This window comes from Cimex lectularius, unplaced genomic scaffold (assembly GCF_000648675.2).
Source record: "Cimex lectularius strain Harlan isolate CLEC.00 unplaced genomic scaffold, Clec_2.1 scaffold269, whole genome shotgun sequence".
In the NCBI taxonomy this organism is placed as follows: domain Eukaryota; kingdom Metazoa; phylum Arthropoda; class Insecta; order Hemiptera; family Cimicidae; genus Cimex; species Cimex lectularius.
The window spans coordinates 1-26,460 of record NW_019392860.1 but is presented as its reverse complement, the minus strand read 5'-3'; the positions used below and the strand labels follow the sequence as shown (position 1 = coordinate 26,460).

Here is a 26,460-nt window from a genome sequence, read left to right as displayed (position 1 = left end):
AGAATTCCAGTGGGGTGAGGTGTTGTTGACGGTAGAAACAAGGTTATAGTTGCTTGAGAATCATCAGTGATCAGCGGCTTGGTAAGAGCGCTTCCGTAACGCAGAATTAGAGAACAAATTGATATCCCGGATGTTCTCAACTGTAGTTCGTTATCACGACACAGGATCAGGTCTGGTGCGGCGATATCACCTATATCTGGACGAGCAAACAATGACCTTATCTGGCAGCGGTGCTGGCTTTATTTAGCCACAAGATGTTCATAATGTTCACTAGGGTACGCTGGTATCGTCTGCAAAAGTCAGAGTGTTGATTTGAGAATTGGAGCGAATTTCAGCTGTGTACACCTGGTGATGTGTGGGACTTAGTATGCTACCCTGAGAAACACCAGCAAGAATAAGATTGTTTGAGGAAGACGCTGACCGTTCAATGACTCGGAAGTCCGTTTGTAGAAGGAATGATATCCTTGACCAAAAACATCAAAACGCATTTAAAAGCGCGGAACAATACTGCCTCAACTCAACGGAAATATAAATAAAGTCCATAACACGGTGGCACTGCTGGACAGCTAAGGTTCAGCTGCGCAAATACAGAACCTACTAAAAGGAGAAAACGGCTTAGAAGGAAAATAGGAGAGGAGAGTTTAGGAATTTTTCGATCTATAGATCATAATCGAGATCTATTATTATTCAGAAATCGTGAGATGCGGTCTGGTGTGAGGTTGGTTTCAGAAAAACATTTTCTCTATCGTGCCAACGTTTCGATCTTTATTGAGATCATCTTCAGGGCTCAAAGTGTTTATCATCTGTGTAATTGTGCCATTCTTTCCTGTCGTGTTGTCGTCGCAACTAAACGTGACAACTGGTCCTGAAGATGATCTCAATAAAGATCGAAACGTTGGCACGATAAAGAAAATGTTTTTCTGAAACCTACATCACACCAGACCGCATCTCACGATTTCTGAATAATTATCGATTAACGGTCACTAACCACCGCACATCGAGATCTATGTAGTTGGCGTGTTGAATGAATGAATACCTTGGACAATTAAGCAGCAAAATAATTTTCCTCTTTCCCATTCAACAAGGGCCAAGCAACACAGAGCTACTTCGTTTTAAATAAAAGATAACAGGATTTTTTTTTAAATTTTAATGGACAACAGAAACAATATACTTATATACAATATAATACTGAGTGATGGTCACAAAAGTATGCTTATATTCAAAATAAATAATACATCGAAATTATAGCACAACACAACTTGTTGATAACTAAAAGACATCAATCAACAATATACGTATATCCTTAACTCTTCTCATAAATCATACACTGCAGAAACAGAACACAACAGAACAAACTAATTTGGCTTAATCTGTTATAAAAGCAGACAACAAATTCCAGTTTGAAAAATAATATTTCATACAGAAAATATATAGCAACAGGCAACAAAATAAAAAATGATTCAAACCATACACAGATACATAAGATACACAGATACAAATACATCACTCAAATGAATGGGAGTCAAGGTAAAAACAGGCACCAATAAAATGCGCACAAATAAAAATTAATAAACAAAAAACATTTTAACAAGACACCTAAGACAGAAGCATAAGCATAAATTGACCAATTTATTTAATACAGTATCCATAAAAGCCTCACTAAAGACAGCAAACATATATGGAAGACTCCTGAAATTGAACCACTAGGTAAAAAAAATTTTTAAATCATAAAGGTACGAAGAATAAAAAAGGTCTTTTAAGAACAAAGACGGAAAATGTAAACTACGCAAAATCTCACACAAAACGATCACGAACCCTCTCGATAATACAGACGATTTTAAAATTTCATGACGAAGAAAAATGGACTTACCATATAAAACTTGAAATATACAAACACATAATTCGATAGCCATTAACACCAGTTGAAATACCACAAGGGCTGGGAAAAACAAACACACCTCTGATGATGGTAAAAAACCGAAACGTGAGCAAATAAGAAAGGATAAGAAGACCAAAATGTTCAGAAATGACGAAGCTAATAAGTCAAATTGTTAAATAATACGCCAATGAAAAAAGAACAAAGGGCAAACCTTCAATTTTACAACACATGACGGACAGCCTTCCTTCCCAACATGCGAAACATCGGTTAAACAATTGCCAAAGAAAATCGGCAAGGAGTGGTTTCTTCGGCTAAAAAGCCGAATGAGCCAGGTTGAGAAAGTGATCCTTAAAGCGTGACACAAGGATTACTCCATTTTCAAATCCACCCAGTCGAATTTGCCGATTTCAAGCCTATTACAAATTAAGAAATGCCATTGCATCCCTTGATGGCTTATTCTCAAAAATTAATTATTTCATACTGTCTCTTATTTTTGACTTAAATAAACACTTGGCTAACTTTACCCAAATTGGGGAGAAATTAACAGGCTAATTCGATTAAAGGCTTTTAACTGTGCCCAACGCGTGACACTTCGGGTTCGACGACCTTCTCATGCCAAAGTGAATTTCTCCGATTGTTCATACACACAAGAGAAACTTTGGCCATTTGTTTAAAGAAGAACTTAAGACACGGATGGAAAAAAAAAGAAAAGAAGGACGATAGAAAGTCACTTAGTAAGACGATAGGAATGCAAGGACGCACGAGGTTTAACTGTACCGCGTCTGTTTACGCTTGGACCTCGATTTACAGGTTTAACCCTAAAAAAATGACAATGAAAATACTTCAAAAAAGCGGGTCACCTATAAATTTTGCTATTTACAATACAAAAAAAAACTTCTTGAATCTTTTGAAAACTGGGAAGGGTTGATAAATCATGTTTATATATTGACCAATTATTAAGAAAATAATAAATTCATGTTACCATATTGTTCAATAATATGAAATTTATGGAAATTTATAGATTACGTAAGGTATTTACTGTTTAAAGTTATAAATTTATTCTTTATAACTATCTGTTTTTTCTTCGGCCTGGAACGTTTCTTTTTAAATCATTTAAATTGCCAACACCCTTCCGAATTTCAGAGTGAAACTTTAAAAATAGGGTGTGAAATTGGGCTTAAATTTAATTATAAAATGAAATCTAACCAGGCGATAGTAATTCGCCTTTTACTTTGAAATGAAAGTAGGCCTGTTCGCCATCTATTCCTGGACCGGGCGAACAATAGGACTTCCCACTGCAGACAATGGTCGGACTGTGGCTGTTGTTCATCATGGATTTATTCGTCTTTTTTTTTCTATTTGTATTAATTTTCATACAAGGACCATCTTCCCCTATGGCGGCCCTTCTCGAACGATTTTGAAATTGTTTACCTTAGGAATCAAGGCCGTTTTATAATTAAACCCCTTTGTCGTGCCAACCCCTTAGTTTAAATTGGTTTCTATTCACAGTCGTCTCATTAAAAGCAGGCTAATAAACTCCTTTACTCACCGTTCGGGCACGTAAACAATCCTCCGGGCGTTGAGCTCTGTAAAAAAACGAAACAATTATAATTAGGAAAAAATAAACAGTAAAATTTTTATTGCACATGTAATTTGTCACATAACGGTTCGTATTTCTTGTAAATTCGAGTTACAAGAAAACCATAAAACGATCTTTCTCACAATATTATATGATCAGGTTTAAATATAACAAATATATATTTCAATATATAAATAATATTTTATGTATAACCAATAAAATCTATGGCTATAATCAAAGAATAGATTATAAAAGTCATAAATCTTAAAGCATAAATACAATCCATTTTATTTCGTGGTCCGATTGACCAAATAACTTCTTTCAATTAATTAATCTTTATGTAAGGCATTGGTTGAAATAAAAAAAATTAGTGACACGAGTGGGATTCGAACCCATGACCTTCGGCTAAATACACCGCTGCTCTATCATTTTAGGTATTGACCCTCAAGTGGGAGAGCAACGGCGTATTTAGCCGAAGGTCGTGGGTTCGAATCCCGCTCGTGGCACTAACTTTTTCATTTCAACCAACACCTTAGTATAGATTAATTAATTGAAAGAAGTTATTTCGTCAATCGGACCACTAAACATAATGGATTGAATAAGTAAAACGAAGTATAACTTCACTAACAACTCCTCATGGCCACTCCATATGTCACCGAGAATTCTGATTACGCGAAATTTGAAAAAAAAAGGCAAAAAGGAGTAAAATTCGAAAGGTTGTAGGTTGAGAGGGGAAGTTGGTGTCCGAGTGGATCGACGTCACAATAGCTCAAGTGGTAGAGCAACGGCGTTTTTAGCCGAAGGTCGTGGGTTCGAATCCCGCTCTTGACACTAACCTTTTCATTTCAACCAATACCTTACATAAACATAAATATAATGTTAAAGTCTTGTCTTGCGCTTGTAAAGTCTATGTTGTCTGAACATTTGTTAGCATTGGTTCCGTAGTTGTTTTATGAAAAATTGTGGAGAAAGGTTAAATACATTATTTCGCAGAAAAGCCCGTTCGGAATGGGAGAAATCTTCTTTTTGTGATGGTCAAACTGATTTTACTTGGACGAGTTACTCTGCTGTCAATGTTATTCGTTGAACTATATTCGTTGAATGCTCGACCGCTGAGGTTGAATGGATGGTTAGAGCTAAAGATAAAATATTACTACTTCGGTCATAAAATAATTATGTATTTCTATGATATATACCTTGAATTTGCTCATTCGTACTTTTCTAATTTTTGCGTTTTTGAAAAGTAGATTAAAGTTTTTTTTAAAACAAGAAACCAACTTAATATTAATCCTTTTCACCACGAAAAATCTCTGAATACAAAGTTTAGAGAAAATAAAAAAATGCTTATGTCTTTGAAATTGTTCGAGTTGGATGCACAAATTCGGTAAAGTTAGGATGCTGGATTAATGCTGCGTTGGATCGAGTTGGTAATGTTAGGTATGGTTTGGTTAGATAGGCTATGTTGGGTTAGGGATGGTTAGTTATGGGTAGAGTTAAGATTTAGGGATGAGTTAGGTTAGGTCAGGTTAGATTTGAGTAGGGTTGAGATTAAAGATAAATTAGGTTAGATCAAGGTAGGTATGGGCAGGGTGGTTAGAGCTAAAAAAAATATTACTACTTTGCTACATCTTTCGGTCATAAAACAATTATGTATTTCTGTGATATAAACGTTTAATTTGCTCGTTCGTACTTTTCTCATTTTGGCGTTTTTGAAAAGTAGATTAAAGTTTTTTTTTTTTAACAAGAAACCAACTTAATATTCATCCTTTTCACCACGAAAAATTTCTGAGTATAAAGTTTAGAGAAAATAAAAAAATGCTTATGTCTTTGAAATTGTTCGAGTTTTCCCTCCTTTTGCCATTTTTCAAATGTCGTGTAATCGGTTTGGATTCTCGAAGACAATTGAAATGGCGACGGAGAGCTTTAGTGAAGTTTACTTCATTTTTAAATCTCTAATTCACTATTTTCGTGGTCCGCTTGACCAATTAATACAAGACAATTAATTAAAGTTTTAGTTGAGATGAAAAAAAATTGAAAAATGGCAAAAGGAGGGAAAACTCATAAGGTGGGGTTGAGATGGGGAGTTGATGTCTGAGTGGATCGAGGTCACGATAGCTCAGGTGGTTGAGCGGCGGCGTATCTAGCCGAAGGTCGTGGGTTCGAATCCCTCTCGTGCCATTAACTTTTTTTCATCTCAACTAAAAACCTTAATTAATTGTCTTGTATTAATTGGTCAAGCGGACCACGAAAATAGTGAATTAAAAGTTGAGATTAGAGATGAGTTAGGTTAGGTATGGGCAGGGTTGAGATTACAGATGAATTAGGTTAGATCAGGTTAGGTTACATATCCATTCAATATTTTCCGAGAAGCGTAGAAAATATAATTAATTGCTATTTAGAAAGATTTGAAAACAAGCTTTCAATTGATCACAGTGTAACAAGATTCAGCTCCCTATCTTCATGATTTAACTTTTTCACTATTTTAACAAAACTGTTCTTTTAATTTCTTGCACATTTGAAAAAAATAAATAAAAACCTAGAGTTAGGTTAAAGATAGCGTAAGGGTAAAGGAAGGTTTAGGTTAGCTCAGCCATGGTCAGGGCAAGGGACAGGTTAGGTTGCTAATCCATCCAATGTAATGTTCAGATCAGCATGTTTATTATTTACATTTTTCTCTAGATTTTGATACAAATATTCATGAAACTTGATTCATGGTATAAGCGGATTAAATATGTCAGGAACCTAAGGGGAGAAGCAACCATTTATTACGTTACAAAAGCATTATTCAACTTGTAAAATCTTTGTGATATTTTAATGAACTGTTGGCTGCCGTTTTATGGAGGTTTGCGGAAAGATATTTAAGTAAAGATAAAACAGTTGTCAAGGAATAAAATATTAAGGGAAAAATTTTTATATAGAGATGACTTTCAAACATAAAAATACGTGTGGGTTGAAGGAAATCTTGTTGTCGTAACACCTGTCTGTATGTTTTTGGCTGTTTCTTAGAGAAAATAGAAAAAACAATTTACCAGCATTGATTGTTTAAACGTTTTTAATCAATTAATAAACCTGTTTTGGTAATCATTAAATGGTTTTCAATTGATCATGAGGTATAGGAGAAAAAGGTACCAAAATACTAATAGATTTCACGTTTTGTTTGAAAGATGGCTGTTCAAGGGTTATCTAAACTTACTGCAGAGGATAATTATCGAAGAATCTCCCAAATTACATCAGATAAAGCACAGGGCAGAAAGCTTTCTCCGAATCACGAACAATTATCCTATCAGCGTGGTGGAGGACTTCAAAAAGAAAGTGGAAGTAACGCGGACCAAAAAGCCGAAATTTCATATCTCCAAAACCTTGTAAGACGAATTAGATAGTACAGTTGTTAGTTCGACGGCTCGTTTTCAAATACCGTAACAAGAGTTTCTAGGTCGGGGACGTGTCGGCCTAAAAAAAAAATTATGTGATGATTCAAAGGCGTGCCGTTACAAGAAGAGGCGGCTTCATAATTAATGAAGCTTAACAGTACACTTACCCTTGAACTTTCCTTTTTGTACAAGACACAAAGGGGGAAAAATAATCCCGTTGGACAGCATGTAACAATTTTTAGAAGAAAGTAATTACCGGTATTTTACTGTTCTCACGGCTGGCATCGTGACTGAAATTTAACCGATCCTATCTTATAACTCCTGTCAATTTTACACCTTGACACGGCAGAAGAATGCGGACGTAAATTGAGCGAACCGTGCCCCGTGAGTGTGGAAGAATACTTGTTCCTCGTCCGGTAAAAGGCATACGTCGATGCCCAGAATATGGGTCTGATTCGTCATTTTGGAACTTTCAGTTCTCACGAGTGGCTCATCTCAAATCGTGACGAAAGTCTGATCTCACCGTCATTTACAAACTTATGAACGATGTTACTTTATATTAATGACGCATTTGATGCAAATATTTGTTGATGTTTTAACCTATTTCGCTGAGAAATTGATTTTATTTAAAAAATACTTGAAAATATCGAAAAACGAATTTCACTCGCAACCTACCAGAAAATATTGAAAAACGGCTAAAATTCTCTTAAACTAATTTTAATATTCCAAAAATATCCTTATATGACTTCAAAATTTCTTAAGACTAGACAAATATTTCCACTTGAAAATAACTAGGAAATAGAGAGAGGAACTGATGATCCTTCTAGAATTAGTTTTTCTAACCTACAAAGAAACAAATTCTCACATAAATATTCTTGAAATTATTATAAAAAAATTGCCATGTTTGTCTTAAAGTTTGCTTGAAAAATATGGAAAAACAAATACATCCCGTATGAAACTAAGAAGGAAATGGACAGAGAAACTTAACAATCTTTTAGAATTAATTTTGCTGAACTAAAAAGGAACCACATTTCATCAAAATATTCATGAAATTCGTATTTAAAAAATAACCATTTTCAATTAAAGTTTGCTTGAAAAACAAATACATCTACACGTACATGAAACTAGCTAGGAAATAGAGATACAAACTGATGATTCTTCTTGAATTAGTTTTGATAAACTAAAAAGCAAATACATTTCTAAATATTCATGAAATTATTATTTAAAAAATAACTTGGTTGACTTAAAGTTTGCTTGAACAATATGGAAAAACAAATATATTCCACATGAAACTAGGAAGGAAATGGACGAGAAACTTCAGAGTCTTCTAGAATTAGTTTTGCTAAAGTAAAAAGGAACCACATTTCATCTTAATATTCATGAAATTAATATTTAAAAAATAACCATGTTTCAATTAAGGTTTGCTTGAAAAATAAATACATCTACATCAAACTAACTGGGAAATATACAAACTGATGATTCTTCTTGTATTAGTTTTGATAAACTAAAAAGCAAATACATTTCTAAATATTCATGAAATTATTATTTAAAAAATAACTTGGTTTGTCTTAAAGTTTGCTTGAAAACTATGGAAAAGCAAATACATCTACATGAAACAAGGAAAGAAATAGAGAGAGAACTTGATAATTCTAGAATTACTTTTGGTAAACTAAAAAGAAACCAAATTTCGGCTAAATATTCTTAAAATTATTATTACAAAAATAACCATGTTTGTTTTAAGGTTTGCTTGAAAAATATAGAAAAATAAACACATCCCTCATGAAACTAACTAGTAAATAAGTAGAAACTTCCAGATTCATCTTGAATTGTTTCAATATAAACTTAAGAGCAACCATTTTTTAAAAAGCTCAAATTTAATCGAAATTATTGAAAAACAAACATAATTCACTTTTACTAGTTAGGAAAATGCTTAGAACCAATCAGATTCCTCTTAGTTATACCGTAAAAATTGACAAATTTTACTTAAAATTGCGCGAAATTGTGCTAAAATTAATACATTCCTCACAAAACTTGAAAATTTTTTTTTACCAATTTCTTCTGAAACTAATAATGTACATAGTAAACAAAAAACTGTTGAAAATTTGACCTAAACATTGCTTGAAATATTGTTAATTTAATCGATATTTGCCTAGTGGGCACTATTCCAATTAATAATTCATTTTATCTAAGGTTTTTTGTTAAGATGAAAAATTAGCCGAAGGTCCTGTGTTCGAATCCCGCTCATGACACTGATTTTTCATCTCAACCAAAAACCTCAGATAAAAAAATAATTAATTTGAATTAGTGTTAATAATCATTCCAGACTAAGCTTTCTGTAAAACTGTAAAATACAGGGAAACTGATAAATTTTCCCCAAAACGTTTTAAAATACTGAAAGACAACTAGATTCTACTGGCAACATGATGGAAATTTTTGAAAAAAGGTAAAAAAAACCAAGTTGGAAGTATTGGTGTAGGAAACAATTTCGAGTGAGACTAATTGAAAGCTGTAATATAATAATAAACTAACTCATTCGACCAAGCCTGTTAAAAAATATTTCATAACAACGAGACTCTTCAGAAGTCAGTTTGAAAATAATGAAAGACAACTAGGAAATTGGTTAAAACCTACTTGGAAATATTGTGCTATAGAAATTTCTTGTGAAAATACCTTTAAAGATAATATTGAAATAATTGCCATATTCTACCCCCAAACAAGTCAAAAATAATTTTTTATCGCATAACAACGAAAATCTTCTAAAGTCCGTGAAAGACTCAAAAGATTGTGTGGGAAGCGTAAGTAAAACGTACAGAAATATAACTTTTTTAAATTTACAACTTGCTTGGAAATACTGACAAGCTAAACCTATTTCACAGATAATAGAAACCTAAAACTAGTTAAAACGTATTGAAAAACAACCAAATTCTTATACAAATTATTTTAAAAAGTGCTGAAAGGCAGGTAGATTCTAGTTGAAAATTTCTTGAAATTAGTAAAAAACGTCAAAATTTTATTTAGAACAAGCTTAAAATTATTAAGACTTAGATACTTATTAACAATTTTCTCTGAAACTGCTTTTAACATATAAAATAGAAAATTACCACATTCGACCCAAAACAAGTTAAAAATTGTTACTTATTACACAAAAACTGAAAAATCTTCTTCAGAAAACTACGTTCTACGTGATGCACGTTTAAAATTATTGAAAAATGTCAATTTTTTTTACAACCAAGAATCTACTTGGAAATATGCATAAACTAAAAATATCCTTTGAGACGAACTTAAAAATAAAAGAAAACTACCACCTTTTTTTCCAAAAAGTATAATACCTATTATTTACCTAAGACAGTTTTCATACACTACTTAAAAATAGAGACAGCGAGGTTCTACGTAAAACAAGCTTGAAGTTATTGCAAAACGACAAGATTTTATTTACAACCAGTTTGGAAATAATCAATAAATTGTTTTATCTAGTTCATCTAAGAAGAAGGTAAACATAATAAAACCTAAAAGAGCTGAAAATATTTGAAAATAACCAGATATATCTGTAAGTAATATTAAGAAAACAAAAAAAATCTAGATTTGACATAAAACTTGTTTTTGAAGTGATTAAAAAACGGAAAATTTAATTTGTTGGAAGGTTGGCTATATTTAGTTTAAGAGCAATAAAATAAAGATAATTACAGTGTTAACAAATTGATTAAGTTCATGTTCTCGTGGCTTATTTAATAAAAGAAGAACCAAATATAAACAATCCTGAAATCAAAGAAATCAAGGAAGTAAAAATCGTCTAAAACAAATTATGTTGGTGGAACATCGAGGTGTGTTTCACGTGGGCGTTGATACCGGCCAATTCTCCTTCGTTTTTAAAAGCTTTTCATGGGCGAACTAGCATGATTTCATATGAGGCGAAGCATGTCTTGATTTTGCATGGGAATCGCTTTGAGAATGCCACATAAGTCTCTATGAATATGTAAAAGGGGACATGTTCGCCTGCCACTGCCGTACTCACCCACGCACCTTTTACTTTCTAAAAAGATGTTTCTGAGCCGTTTCCCCATTCCTCTCATAATGGGAATTTATGGGTAAAGGTAAAAAAAACTGACTGAGCAGATTTAAGGAGTGATTATAAGCCAAAGTTTTCAATAAAAACTGTTCAGCAAGGTTCTTGTTCAATTGTGAGGTCTCTCGTTGAAGCCTCTGCGGTGATGAACGTATAATTTAGTCTTTTCCAAACGTCCTGACCCGCTTATCATCGCTGATTTTTTCTGCCAGAGTATTATCTAAATCTCTCCAGGAAACTGCGTACCAAATCGACCGATTTATCCAAAATTCGCCTAATAAGCGTGTGTCTAATCGTAGATAACATGTATAAAATCTCGTTGGATAATTACTACAGGTATTACTGTAATCGTAAAGTAATACAAAGAAAACCGTGCGTGAATCGGGATTTTCTGGCTCTTTCACACGACAAGGTTCACTCTCACGTGTCACAAATGACTGCGGACAAAAATCCCCCGCTGGAACGCGAAACCCTCCTCGGACCTCTCACAGAGAGAATTGGCAAACGAGATGGTTACGAAATATTTTGAGTTCCATGGAGAGTCTGGAAAAAAAAACTTTATAGAAGCCTCTTAATAATGAGTAAATATTTCCAAAATGATGAACTTGTTTGATCATTTTCGACTGTTTTGGTGTTTTGGTTCTCTCAAGCTCGTTTCTGCTTCCTAATAATTTCAGTGGTTGTACTTGCAATTTCTGAATTATTGGTCCACCTTTCACTAATTTATCAATGGAGTCCAACTGGCCCATCCGTGAAGATAAACCGACCAAAAATATTAGAAACGACGAAATAATTTTTTTCTGCATAAGCAAGACATTTTATGCGTAAATACTTTTATTTAGGCAATTTCGACGATGCTGTTCAGCGCATGTCAAACATGCGTGAACGAGTTTTATTAGTGAAATCTATGTAAATTTATCGCAAGGGGATTTATTATCTACTTACTCTGGCATGCAATTAAACGTTTAAATTAGTCGAAACCAAGCGGACCCTTATAATTACAAACTCGTTCCGTTATGCGATATTTTGAGAACAATAATATTATAATTCGAAAATGTTCATACATTCAGACATTTCCTAAACATCAACCTAGACAAGGCTGAAATATTTATCAGTTTTACTGAAAGTTTGCCTTGAAAAAGTTGTAAGTTTGTGCGTAGTAAGCAGGGTAAGCATGTATTGCAAATTTTGTCGGTTTTTCTCTCACCCTTCCTTTATCCAAGACAACCGCTGGACCAGACGCAACCCCTAAAGTTTTCTAAAAAGTTGAAAAAACGAAAGCCAGATAAGTCCGATTGGACTTGACTAATATACAGTGCTATACCCCGATTATAAGCAATAAAGGAGAGACGGCAAACGTATTTGACTAAATTAGTCAAGAAGAAATGAAGATCAGGGTTGTAAGCAGGGAGAGGCTGCCTACTTTTTGGTGTTATTCCAAATGCTAATCAATCCACGAATGAAGATGGCGAAGTCTGTCAAGCCCGCTTCAGCATTTTCTTACTCCAATGATTGATCAGGGGTATGAGCAGGGTCAGACATGGACACCTATTGCAAATGATCACTTGGTCAAGTATGAACGATGTACACGAGAGTTTTCAAACGTTTTGTTGTCTGTAATTTGCCAGGGTTGTAAGGGTTATAAGATAGGAGATGCAAAACGCTAACTCTTTCTTCGTGGTTTTTAATGTTGGCAAACAATTTTTTTGGACGATTGACGAAATAACGCATACCCACTAAAGAAGATGAAAATTTTGACATACGCGTTTTAGCAGTTTTAAAATTTCATTCTTGATCAGGAATTTAGGAAGGGTGATGACCATCACTTCTCGTGAATTTTCCCGTTGTCAAATGCGAACGACGTGTATGAAAGTTTTCTTTTAGTTCTAGTATTCATTGGTTTGCCAGGGTTATAAGCAGGGAGAGGCGAAGTACCGATTCTTTACTTGTTTTTGTCATGCTTAACAAGAGACAGAGCGTCTGGTGAAAACTATAAATCCACCAATGAGACAGTGAAATGTCTGTCAGGCGCGTTTCAGCATTTTCTCATTTCAATGGTTGACAGGTTTCTTACAGTTGAGAGATGTACAGTAGAGCGACGCGTTTTTGGGTTTTTATGTTGGAAGGATGTGTCTTTTTCCTTTCTTTATCAATGAAGATGAGGCGGAAATTATCGAAAACGACAAACTACAAAAAGTAATTTATTTTATTAGAAATTAAAGTTAATAAATATCGATGTTGCAATTGATCGATTACACAAAGTCGTTTAGGTGGTGAAAGCAGTCTAGGCGTCTTTGAGGATAATGATAGAACGTGGGGTACTTTCGATTTGTCCTTTTCATAAGCCTTGTGATTTTTACGTACCGTTTTTTATAAGACACCGGGGAAAAAATGTCAACAGGTACACAGGAACAACGAAGGGCAAATCTTTCGTCCTAGAGCCTTTCCAAACCTTGGCGTTTTTCTTTCTTCGCCCTTTCTATTCCACACATCAGGAATTAGGATAACAATGCAGTGAATGGACAAGTATTGAAAATCCGAGACGAGGGCAATTCCATGTAATCAAAACATTTGCTCCACTCCACTTCTTCAGTACACAAAACCGGTGATGAAAATATCGGCCCGCGGGATCCTTGTCTGCGTCGAAAAAACGTCCCTAAATTTATTCCTAGTGAAAGGGTTCGTACTCTCTTTTTTAAAAGCTCCAAGGATTCCATTAAGATACAACCGTCTGAAAGCCCTTCCAATAGAATAATTAGCTTCTATATCTTGAAACATCTTGAAATAGTCGTCTAGACTAGAACCTCAAAACCAAAATAAAAAAGTCTTTAAAACTTTTATCCATTTAAAATACAATGGTCTTGGTCGTTCGAAATATAACAAGTATATAACGAGCAAATTTTTTAAACAGGGAAGTTTTATGCTTGACCCAAACAGATTAGTTTTTAAATGTTATAACTGTTAACAGTTAAACATTTCTGACCATCCTCGTGCCACTTAACAAACTGTGACTAACGAGCAATTATTATGTGGGATGGGAAAATACGAAAAAAATTTCTTGACAATATAGTACTAACGATATAGTGAATGTACAAAGTACTTTTGTTTAGTTTTAACTTCTTTTTTTTTAAATCAGTTTCTACTGAAACGATCAATCAAAGTCCAAATACACAATTATAACCACTTTTTAATGAAGTAATAAATAAAAACCATTTTTCTTTCATCTTGATACAGCGTGCTTTTAAAATTAAATTGTAATTACTACACAAAGGAAGGATCTACAAGAAAAATTTGGTCAGACTGGCCAAACCTTCACCTTAAATGTCCTTAAAAACTCAACCATTGTTTTTCAATTTCGATCACCTTAAATGAGGAAACAGTAGAAGAAAATCCGCCCGTGAATGTAGTTTTTCGTCGGTGACGCGGTAAAAATCGCCTCGCTTGTGCTACCTCGATCGGATTATTCACCGTGTGGTTTCAGATTATCCTCTGTTCCGGTCAATGAAGAATGATTTAAGAAAACACTTTTGGGTCAACGAAAAGAGACCAAAATCAGACATGGAAGAAATTTTCTCAACAAGGCTCAAACAAATTAGGCTCAACTAAAATATGACGAAGCAGGATATAAATATACAAGCATATTATAGATGTTAAACCTGACAAAACGTTAAAGGTAGGTATTAATTATTGATTCTATGATTCGATCACCTTGGCGGTCTATAAAATGAAAGAATTCCTCCTTCCTGCATTTCTTAGTCAATTCATTGAGAAAGAATGCAGAAACCATGCATCCAACTCGTCTAGAAATCTTGTCGAATGTGCTGATAATTTGTTCTTGTGGATATTTCAACATAACAATCTATAATTTATACAATAATAAATTGTATGTTACCTTTACCTAAAAGTATGAACCGGTACTGGATCACTTATTGGTCTTCACTCCTGGTTCCTCACTGAAGATGGAGAAACGTGTTTGGATTGTTCAATACACCAGCGAATGTAGGCGGACCCAGTAAGTGACCCAATGCCAGTTCATCATGTCTTCACCGATTCGCAGACCAACATCCAGCATCAACTCTAAAATTATGAGTAAACTAATCTGAAACGTTCAACTTATATTTAATTTTTAGAGTAGCTAGCAGGACGATTACTTCAGTAGTCAAAAATTAGTTTGCTTAACTTAAAATAATACTGCCTCAACTTAAGGGATGAGGTGATAATAATAACTAGTTGTTTAAAGCATTTTTCTTTATTCTAACTAGTAATCTTCTTGTTTTTCATTATTTAAACTAACGCTTTTACATTTGGGCGCTAATTATTATTGTTTTCTTATTTTGTTTTTAAATTTATATTTAAGTCTTTTTATCAGGAACAATTAAAAAGTGTATTTGTATTTTTTCTATTAACTCTGTAAGCCAATAAGTCACTTAGTATGTTTTTATATACAATTATATTCACCAAATTCTACTATTTCAATTATTATTTGAAACCTTTTACGAATACTTTTTTTTTATCCTGCGGCTCGGGCAGTTCACAAACATCTCATTTATTCCTGATTGAATTGAAAAGAGGGCTTTTTATTTTCTTAAGGGCGATCCAAGGACTTCGCCGTCGTGAGAAAACGGAAATTCGATTCCGGGCTCATCTCGCCCTTGGGCTATAAAGCGGGCTATAATTAATTTCCTCTTTTTCTGAGGATCCTTCGAAGCGCCGAGTTTCATATCAAAAAGCCTTCGGGAATGGTTGAAAACGACCGTCTATCTTATTCTTCACCATGCTTCGGCAAGAGAACAAAAGAAATTGTGTCTTACGGTTAAGAAATAGGTCAGTTGTTCTTTAATTTAAACAACCGTCGACCAGACGACAGTTCAAATGCTCATCGGTGGTAATCTTTATATTAATTTCAATTAATTAATCTTTATGTAAGGTTTTTAGTTGAGATAAAAAAGTCAATGGCACGAGCGGGATTCGAACCCACGATTTTCGGCTAAATACGCCGTTGCTCTACCATTTGAGCTATCGTGACTACGATTCACTCAGACACCGACTTCCCATCTCAACCTACCTTTCGAATTTTCCCTCCTTTTTGCCAATTTTCAATTTTTGGAAAAAAGGAAGGAAAATTCGAAAGGTAGGTTGAGATGGGAAGTTGATATCCTTGTGGATAGAGGTCACGATAATTCAAGTGGTAGAGCAGAGGCGTATTTAGCCGAAGGTCGTGGGTTCGAATCCCGCTCTTGACACTGACTTTTTCATTTCAACCAATACCTTACATAAAGATTAATTAATTGAAAGAAGTTATTTGGTCAATCGGACCACGAAATATAATGGACTTTGTATTAATTATCAAATTCAATATGGGCATATGTTTTACGGTCCAAAATTGGACCATTCCTAGCAAATAATCTATTTGAACTTATTAGGCATAATGAATATTTACCGTGATAGGTCCGTACCTGTCTGTTACATTTACCTACAACCTGTCATTTCCTGATTTTTTTGTTTGCTTAGGATGCTCTATTTAATCAAATTATTCTATTTTGCTTAATCACAGCTGTTTTGGTCTACTGCAATCGGAGCGTCGTAAAAATATGTATAAATAAAGAAGGGTATAAGCAGGGAGAGGCAAAGCGCCTTTTTCTCCTCGTAGTTGTTAGCGAGGGTCACATAGTCTAGAGAAATAATGTATATCGAAAAGATGGTGAAAAGTCTCTCAAGTGCTTTTCTACATTTTGACTTTCAAGGGTTAACGGGTATGAACATGATGAGGTGACACCGACCCCAAACCAGGAGAGTTGCAAGATAGATTCCAATCATTCTGGTCCTTTCCTTTCTTGTAGTCTGTCATGCAACCGTGAGTCAGAGACTCTGGTCTCTATAATCCAACCTGTTTGGTCTGTTCAGCGTCAGTTTGTAAATAATTTTTAAATATGGAAATATGGTAAGCAGGGAGAAGCAAAGCATAATTGCTCCCCTCGTAGTTTTTTTATGTTGTTTGTTATGTTTATGAAAATATAAATCTACCGATGAAGATAGTGAAAAGCCTGTCCATGTAACTTCAGTTGATCGGAACATAAGGAGGGTGAGGCAAGACACTGAGGCCTGTTGCAAATTTCCCTTTATTCAATACGAACGATTCAAGGCGGGAACACATTTACCCGATGCTACCCGACGTAAATCCAAAGTCAATTTTCCATAAGATTGTATTACCCCCGTGCACATCTGCCCACATCTATGCAACCCTACTCTGCGATCCCCACTGTCCACTGTCCAGATTTACGTCGGGTAGCAACGAGTACAGTCGAAGACAAAAGAACCGGACACTCATATTTTTATTCAAACTACATGTATTATTGTCGTTATATTAATTACAACATACTTATTTTAATTTGACCCAAATTAACAAAAGATCAAAAATTCATTAGTTTTTATTTAAAAATAAATTAATTTGAATGGTTTGGTAGAAAATTGATCAAAACACCGGAATACCATTTTTTGATATAATGAATTTACCTAACAATTTATTACACGGTTTTACTTATAAAATTTATCTAACAATTCATTTCATGGTTTTGCTCATAAAAATATACCATTTTCGTTGAGTAGCGTCAGAACAGGACACTCATATTTTTCGTAGTTTATTTCAAACTAAGTATATGTAATTTTGTCGTTATATTAATTATAACATTCCGATTTTAATTTAACACAAATTAAACGAGATCCAAAATTTATAAGTTTTTATAATAATTCTTTAGTTATGACGGTTAGGAAGAAAATTTATCAAAACACCGGAATAACTTTATTTAAAATAATTAAGTTTAACAAACAACTTATTACATGGTTGTGCTCATAAAATGTAACTTACTATTTATTACATGGTTGTGCTCATAAAATTTAACTAACAATTTATTACAAGTTCAATTAATTAATGTTTTAAATTGAGATAAAAAGTTAGTGTCACGAGCGGGATTCGAACCCACGACCCCGGGCACTAACTTCCCATCTCAACCGCACCTTTTGAATTTTCCCTCCTTTTTGCCATTTTTCAAGTTGGTCAATTGGTCGAGCGGACCACGAAAAATAGTGAATTAATTACAAGGTTTTGCTCAAAATAGTGCATTAAGAACAAAAGAGGCGTTGTGATTGCGATAATAATTTGTGATACACGCTGTGTGACTGTACGTGTCGTGCGCTTGACGTGGCAAAGGTTTAGACACCAAAACGTGACAAGGCGTCGGGTATCATCGGGTAGCGTCGCATAGCGTTGCATCGGGTGTGTTCCCCGCTTTAAGCTGGCGTACCGCAAGGAAGCATGCTACTACATGTTTACTACATTTACCCATAACTTTCCTCTTCCTGTCTCTTTTAGCATTATTTATTTAAATTAATAATACACATTTACAATATATGTGACTGATGTAAATGTTGGGATATATGAACTGAGCCCTAGCCATAATTATTATATAGAATTAGTCTGACATTTCATTTGGTTTAAAAAGGATTCTATTGAAAAATTAGATACTTCTTTGTAGTAAAATAAGGACGCGTTAAGTATCACGAAGGTTGCACATCGTTATTTGCTGAATCCCCACGTGATAGGAAGGAAACCTCAACCGCTTCCGGATCGGTCAGAACGTTCACGATTAGTGCTGAATTTCACTGTTTAACGAAGAAAAACGAGAGATCAGTACTATAGTTATCGCCCCGAGACGTGATCCGAATCGCTGATGAGGAAGTACCGCTATTGATGTACACCAATTAGACTCTTACCATGCCGGTTTTTCACGAGCACCACCTTTTCGGAGTTTTATTAGAGGATCTCACGTCATGTTTATGAAGGTGCAGGTATGCAAATACGTTGAACCAGATTCCCGGCTTACCGTTACATAATTACTTGTTTATGGAAACCGGACGCCGGTTGCAGGCCGGTCAAGAAGAATTTTTCAACCGACCTCCCCCCATTCAGTATCCATTCTGTTCGAGGTTGTTTTTTCGAAGACCTTGGGCCTTTATTAATTGTAAAAATTTTGTAGTTCGTGTTCTTAGCGGTGAAAAAATCTCGCTCCAATTTTCAAGACAGTTGCGACATTTTGAAAATTGACAAAAACGCTGTGGTTAAGGGGCCGCGGTCAGGTATAATTCAAGCGACGTCGCGTTCTGCCCCTGTCACGACTGTCGCATTGGACGGGTGTTGTCAGAGGAGAAATATGACGACACCACAAGATGAAAAGAATGCGCAACATCTCAAGGATGCAAAAATCCTTTTTGACCTGTTTGTGGATTCTAAATAGGCGAAGAGGATGATCCAACGAACTGCTTGTCAGAGGCGAAAATAGAGGGTGCATCATCGTCTTTTCCCTTGTTTTTCTAAACTGAAGTCTCAAAATGATATCATCTCAGTGAGCTAAGAGCCTTTCGACCAGTTGCATGACTCAAGACTAAAATTGATTCGACATTCATCTTTCTGGCAAATTTTTCGCGCAATGGGATGACTTGACAGTCGACTTAAAAACCCAAGAAAAGAAAATTCTGCCAGGATGAGATTTTAATTCAATAGCGTTACTAGGACTAAAGGAAGTTAGGTTTAGTTATCAACTATCTGATATTGTCTTAACAATTCTATATCAGAATTGACATTTAAATATTTTAAAATACCAACCCTACAACCCATTTTTGATGTAGAACAGCATGGCGTAAATGGATCTTTCGGAGAAATCTGACAAACGTCTAATCTCACTACATTGTATCCAAGGTGGAGCAATCAAAGATTACACTGCGATAAAAAAAATTGCATTGACGACCTAGATATGCCATTCAGGAAAAACGATTAAGGCCGTCGTGACAGGTGGCGGTACTTCTCAGCCTAACCTATTGATCTCGCTCGATCAGAATGTAGACCGGTTCCAGGACTAATCTTGTAATGTGATTATGTTGATTATAAATTTGTTCTGTCGAATTTGCATTATTAGACGGGGATATTGAATAATTTAAATACAAAATATTTGCCCGTTGGTTGTGAAAAGGTCAAAGATTCATCTGTTACCAGTTTGAGAACCGCCTCCAGAAGAAATCTGGCGATCGGCAAGACACACTGATTAAATGCGGGAACTAGTATACTCCATTCCCCGGTCGATTATTAACGGACCCAACTAGATATTTATAAATTTTAACTCAGAAGTTAGCGAGACTGATGAAACGACACTTGAGCACGAATCAAAGGATGTTGACCCAGGTTTTAACTCTCGCTAAGCCTGTTCTTATCTATAATCTTACCGTTACTCTATTATGATTCATCTTTTTAACTTAAAAATGCGAAAAACCTACGAAAATTTCCTGTCAAAGCAAAAATAATAGAAGAGAAGATAATGGTGTTGACGATGTTAACTTTTAGGGTTTTTCTTTTATGCGAAAAGATTTTCGACAGAAGACAATTGCTGGCTGGCTAGAGAGTCGGGAAAGAGAAAAAAGTAAAATTGGGGGAAAATCGTGTAAACAAAAAGCCTTTTAAACTGAACACCCATGATGAAGAATGAAGACACGTCGCGTCGAATCTTCTTCGGGCCTCTTTTTAGCACGGCTACGTGACCGAGTGACTGTCTCCTAGGCGGAGCCCAGCTGCGAAATGTCACCTTCGACGGATGGCTTGTCGACCACGAAAATTACATGTTAGTTAGTTGGGTTCGGGTCGTTGCCCCTGGAGGAACCGCCTATCCTCGTGAGAGACCTTCGAGTGCCGGCGGATCCTCACCCCGGCCGAGTCATCGCCCATCGTCTTGTGACTGGTCTGGAGCCGTTGAAATTGGAAAAACTGCCACAAGCGGGAAGTCGTTAAAACGGCCGAAGACGACTGCCACTTTTTAGAATTTCTGCAATCCTTAAAAGTTGATGGCTCAAATTATCCCAATCGCCCCGGGCATCGTGTTGTAACCACTAGCTGAAACATATTTCACTTCTATGCGGTCTGCTAAGGATTTCTCGAATTTCTTTGAGAGAACGTTTGCATAAAATAATTTTGTAACTTCTATCTAATGCTTAGAGGATTTCTTCAACTTAAAATTAGAGTATATTAGATTTTAGTAATAAGTCACTATACGATTTACTGATGACAAAGAAATTATATTATTTTTCTATGACAACATATCAATTCTTGCACAGCTCTCAATAAATCTTCACCAAAGCACGAACAGTCTATAAAAAAAAAGGCAAACACATCAAATTATTTAATCTCTAGTTGATGTCACTGTAGTGGTTATTCTGGAATCTGGTCTAACTATCCTCCATGTTTTGTTCCGTAAGACCCATTTTGCTTTTTCTGTGTGCTAATAGAACACCCTACAAAAGACAAAAGCGGCACGTCTGTGTATGAGAGGGGATGAACAGTCTCACCCAGCTTATATCCCTGACAGATCACTGAAACCCAAAGCGAAAAGCCGAAACGCTAAAACGACGAAGATAAGCAGTTCAAAATAATCGGAAACAAGCAAATTTGATTCATTGTCGTGCAGATTTTATTTAAAAAGGAATAGGCCTGTGAAGTGATGAAGTTCATCTCCGGTCATTCTGGTCCGCTTACTCTCGCTCTGTACCTGTACAGTATTAACAGAAAATTTCAAGTAGATAGGTGTTAGACGAAATGACAGACGCGATTAAAAAAAACCAAAGTACGAACTGAATATTTCATTATTTATTTATTCAAAGTAATTCCAACTAAGATCGAAAGGTGTCGTCATAGTTGAACAGTTTGAAACGTAATTGCCAATTATATACTTCTTTTTCTTTTCTATTATTCTTCCTTTTATGTATCGTAGACAATCTCTATGATAATATATTTTTTAAAATAAATTTTAGTAGATGTACAGTAGATAATCAAATAGTTACAGTACGGATTTGTAAAAATAGTACAACTATTAGTAATTCAAAACTTTGAAAAGTTGTTCATTAAAAACTAGTAAAAGTAATATTTAATAAATAAAAATAACTTTATATTTATTCAACATGTAGATATTTCATCGTCTTTATTTTTAAATTAATTTGTTGTTTAACTTGTTAATTGGCATTGTTAATTACTACCAGGTCATATCTGTTTGTTATCGCTGAGAATTCTAAGAACTAGACGAATTTCTCCTCATTCCTTAAACATAGACAATTTTCTAGGAGGTTTTCTTGTGTCGTTTTGACGTTTTCTGACTAAACGGACACATACAAACAAAGAGAGAAAGAGAGAGAGAGAGAGAGAGAGAGAGAGAGAGAGAGAACGAAAACGGAGACAGACAGACAGCACCCACACTTATATTTTAGAGAGAAAGGTAGTGAGAAGAGAGGAAGAAAGATAGTTTGATAAGATAGATACATAAATAGGAAGATGGGAGATAAATACAAAACGTGGTAGATTGAGGGATGAGTAGATAAGAAATATGATTGGAAGGAAAATGAGAGGAATGATGTCGATCGATTGACAATAAATGGATAAATATATAGATTAGGAGAGATGTCTAGCCATCTTTCTGGACAAAATTAAATGCCTCCTTTAATTACTGTTTTTATAAAAAGGGCGATATGTTAAACCAGTAAATCACATCGATGACGCCGAAGTGTGGCACCCCTCGCCGTACGAATCAATATCATAAACTCATATCTACCTACAATTTAACTTTAAATTATGTATCTTTCTCGATCTATATATTTATCGATATTTTATTGGATACCAATTTAGTGTTTCTGTTTTTTATGCCATTTTACTCCTTATTTCACGATGTGGCTCTTTTTGATTTTACATGTTTTTATTATATAATCTTTTACCACTTTATCCAAATATCGAATTAAAAAATATAATTTTTCTTTCACTCAATCGTAAAAATCGTAGCAAAGCGATCAGAAATTTTTGTACAAACTAATTATTTTCATTATTAACATATTGGCAGGCGGATGACATAGGGACACTTAATTTTTGGTCAAAACCCGCATATTTGTCCGGCATGTAGAGAAAGTTTGCTCTATGTGTCCCCCTTATTGAATGGTGTCATTCATCGGCTCCATATAGAGAGCGTGTAGGAGTGCGTCCCGATTTGAGGATGCTCCAGCACGACACGAGTATTTGGCCCCCCGGTTACGATTGGAGGAAACGCGGATGTTTTGTTTTATAAAGTACTGGTTTTATGTACATAAGTGAATGCATTTATTAGCGAGAATGTGTAGCGGCCTCATGGTGGTTCATTGACTACTCTACTCGAATGAACGGTATGAAATAGGAAAAAATGTATTTAAGAATGAGTAAATCTAGATTTAAAAATCATGTGTTGGGTTCTAAAATGAACCCCCAACGTATGATTTTGAAAAGATCTAGCCTCTGGATGTCGGCAGTGGGACGGATAAGATCAATCAAGCAATCTATTGCAAAAATGCTCTCTCTTTTATTTTGCTCAATATTGTCCAATAAATATTTTTGATATTTAAAACATCAACAGATGTCATTAGCGCTGACTCGACAGGTATTGAGAGATCTTTATTTTTCTAATGTCCACTCTTTCATCCAGTTCTGTGTGCTGGTTTTGGGTCTTTGGGAGACCAGCCTTGAGGGTACTGATCGGCATGGATTATCTAGAAAATTGTAGAGGGGGTCTTTTGTGGATCTTGGAATATTGAAGTTTCAGGGGATTTTCATGTCTACCCTACTGGAAAACAAATGATTATTGTTGCCTGCTCTTAGACTGAACAAAATCAAGTGTGGTGTAAACGATTTTGGCCATTTTTTTAACGCTTTTCCATTAAAAAGTTTCTAAATTGGGTTTTTAAAAAGTACACGCAATGTATTTATGAATGTAATATCAATAAAATTTATTTTTAAATATCTTGTATATTTATATTTTATAAATTTATAATTATTTGAATCAACTGGTAATTATTGAAATAATTTTTGTATTTCACGAAATATAGCTCTCTCTCTTTCACACACAGACACAGACACAGACACAGACACAGACACACACACAAACACACACACACACAGAGATACACACACATACACATACACACATACACAGACAGACAGACAGACAGACAGACAGACAGACACACACACACACACACACACACACACACACACACACACACACACACACACACACACACTAGCGACTTACATTTACAGAATTTTTAAAGAAACAATATTCATTCCTAATTCCCCTTCTATTTCTCTCTTTCTCTATCTCTCTCTCTCTCTCTCTCTCTCTCTCTCTCTCTCTCTCTCTCCCTCATTCCCTCCTTCTGTCTGTCTGTCTTTTTCTTTCTAACTCTTTAACAGGTTTTCTGGAATCATATTCTCTTTATATCGATTTATTAGAATGGAACTGTTTGCTAGCTGCGAGAGGGGTGTTAAAACCGCATTGTACAGCTAGGAAACGATTATTTAAGCCCTCTTGGTTTCTTTGGAGCCTTAGGTTTAGACTTTCCTTTCTACGCTTGCAATCCAAGATTACTGTAATCAGTTTTACCTTAGTCATTGTTCGTTCCTGCACATCTATTGTTTTCCGTCATGCTATTTCCTGTCATAATTCAAAGAAATCTGAATAGAAAATTAAATCAAAGCCAACAAAGCTTAATTTGTATTGAGTAATTTGCATTTTTGAATTTTTATGATAATTGTTTTAGGTAGAGAGATTAAATGATAATTTTACTCGGTTTTTGTGAAATAAGCGACCTCGTGCAATATCAAACTTGTGGAAAAAGTTGAAAAAAAGTAGTTGTTTTAACTAGTTTTTATATTTGTAGGTACCGGTCGAGATCTAAATTGCCAGTTGGGATCTCCAATTTTTAAACTATTTCTATTGGATCTAAGATACCGTTCTCTCTAAAAATATATCCTGCCTGTGATAATAGCTTATTCACATGACCGTAGGAATTGAAAACGATTAATTTCAGCCTTCTAAAGGTGCGGGGATTTTTTTTCCTGGTCTTGAGAAACGGTCACAATCAACGGCCATCTTCCCAGTGAAACTCCTCGGCTTGTAAAGGTCGCCCGATCGCCCGGATCCTTTAAAGGATCGATCCCGCACGTCAGGACCCGTCCCCGTGGAGAATCCGACGACAATACCAGTACGCCCACAAGGTAAATTAAAAGACCGACGTGTGTGATGTGCGGGACGAACCCGGCCATTGTACGCCAGCGTAAGAGTCAGTACCCTCGACGTCAAATTACCCAGAATTGAGAAATTGTTCAGTATTAAAAAAAACGAGTGGAAAATGATGTTTGCGCTTGACCGCAGCCTTGTTATCGGTCGAAATGAGAACTGGGTTCAACCACAGTGCAAGAATCTGTTTTTTTTTTTTTTTTTTTTTTTTTTTTTTTTTAACGAGATAGATGTTTAAAAAGTCTCCAAAAATTTATACTTCATGGTAAAGCTTTGAAAATGAAAAAAATTAAAAATTTATAGTTTTAACAGATATTCATATCTCTCTTGGTTCATAAACGGCAGTAGCTTTCTTTTTAAAAAATTCTTTTGAAGCTCAAAGCTTTTACCATTGTAACATATAACGCGAAAGTTATTGAAAACCACTATTCCATCGGGATTGCCATTCGAGTCAGGACGAGAATCGACAATGAGCGAGGGAACGAGGCGACAACTTTCTACTGGGCGGGCATTGTTCAATTCGAACATGGAATTTTTATTAAGAAACCTGGAAATTTTGCACGAACGGCGAGAAAGGCATGGGGCGCACGTTTTACGCCGGTTTTGTTTAAAAATCTTCTTACAAAACTTATACGACGACCCTTTCTCCGCAGAGCAAATAAAAACTCGCACGTAATTCTGTTCACATCGGATGTCATAAGCTCATGTGAAAAAAAGATACATTTTCAGAATATTATCAAGAAAAGCTCGGATGTTTCGAAAGTTCTACCTCTTAAGTAAGTTCTTCATTAGTCACTGACATTCATTAATCTTCATATCTCGAAATTTCCTTCAGTCTTTAAAATTATACATGGGTAAAAAAACAGAAAGCCGTCGAGTAAAGGCAACAGTACTCATAATAATTTTCACGTTGCAGCTTATTGAATTTAAATTGTTGAACCTGGAAGAGAATTTTTCCCCTTCGAATCATAAACTTCCGAGCAATAAAAAGATGATACATGCGATGAAAATAGTTTCGTTTCCTGCTTTCTCATCGTGTGTACAAGGGCGTTCTCGGCCTGCTTGGAAAATCACTTTCATTAATTATAAAGGGGCGGAACTTATGTTTTGAATAACATTCGACACGGTGTTTTAGCTTTGAAAGCGTGACAGTGGTCCGTGTAAAAATCCGGAAGGGTTATTCTGTACGGAAAATTGATCATAAACAGTTTCTGAACTTGGGATTTACCTGCGTCGTCTGTAGAAGGATGGCCGCGAAGACCGCCAAAAAATACCCTTTTGGCATCCTCTGAAACAAAGGAAAAAATCAGAAAATTAGTAATTTAAAAAACAAAAAAATCATTGACAAAATCGGTAGGTCAGCAGCCTTGATAAGCCTTGATAATATATAATTATTTATTGTTTAAGCTATACAGCTATACCTGAATTGACAACAGAATATA

The 26,460-nt window shown here is 35.1% G+C and overlaps 1 protein-coding gene across 1 annotated transcript in view; it reads right to left on the bottom strand.

Annotated features, from left to right (window-relative positions):
- LOC106660774 (sushi, von Willebrand factor type A, EGF and pentraxin domain-containing protein 1) overlaps positions 1-26,304 on the bottom strand; it is a 61,947-nt gene extending 35,643 nt beyond the window's left edge. The window contains exons 1-2 of the mRNA XM_014383686.2: positions 26,247-26,304; positions 3,429-3,465 (exon numbers count right to left, since the gene is read on the bottom strand). Of these exons, the coding sequence (XP_014239172.1) occupies positions 3,429-3,465; positions 26,247-26,303 (94 nt within the window). The 5' untranslated portion in view covers position 26,304. The remainder of the gene's footprint in view (positions 1-3,428; positions 3,466-26,246) is intronic.
- Positions 26,305-26,460: the final 156 nt, after the last annotated feature.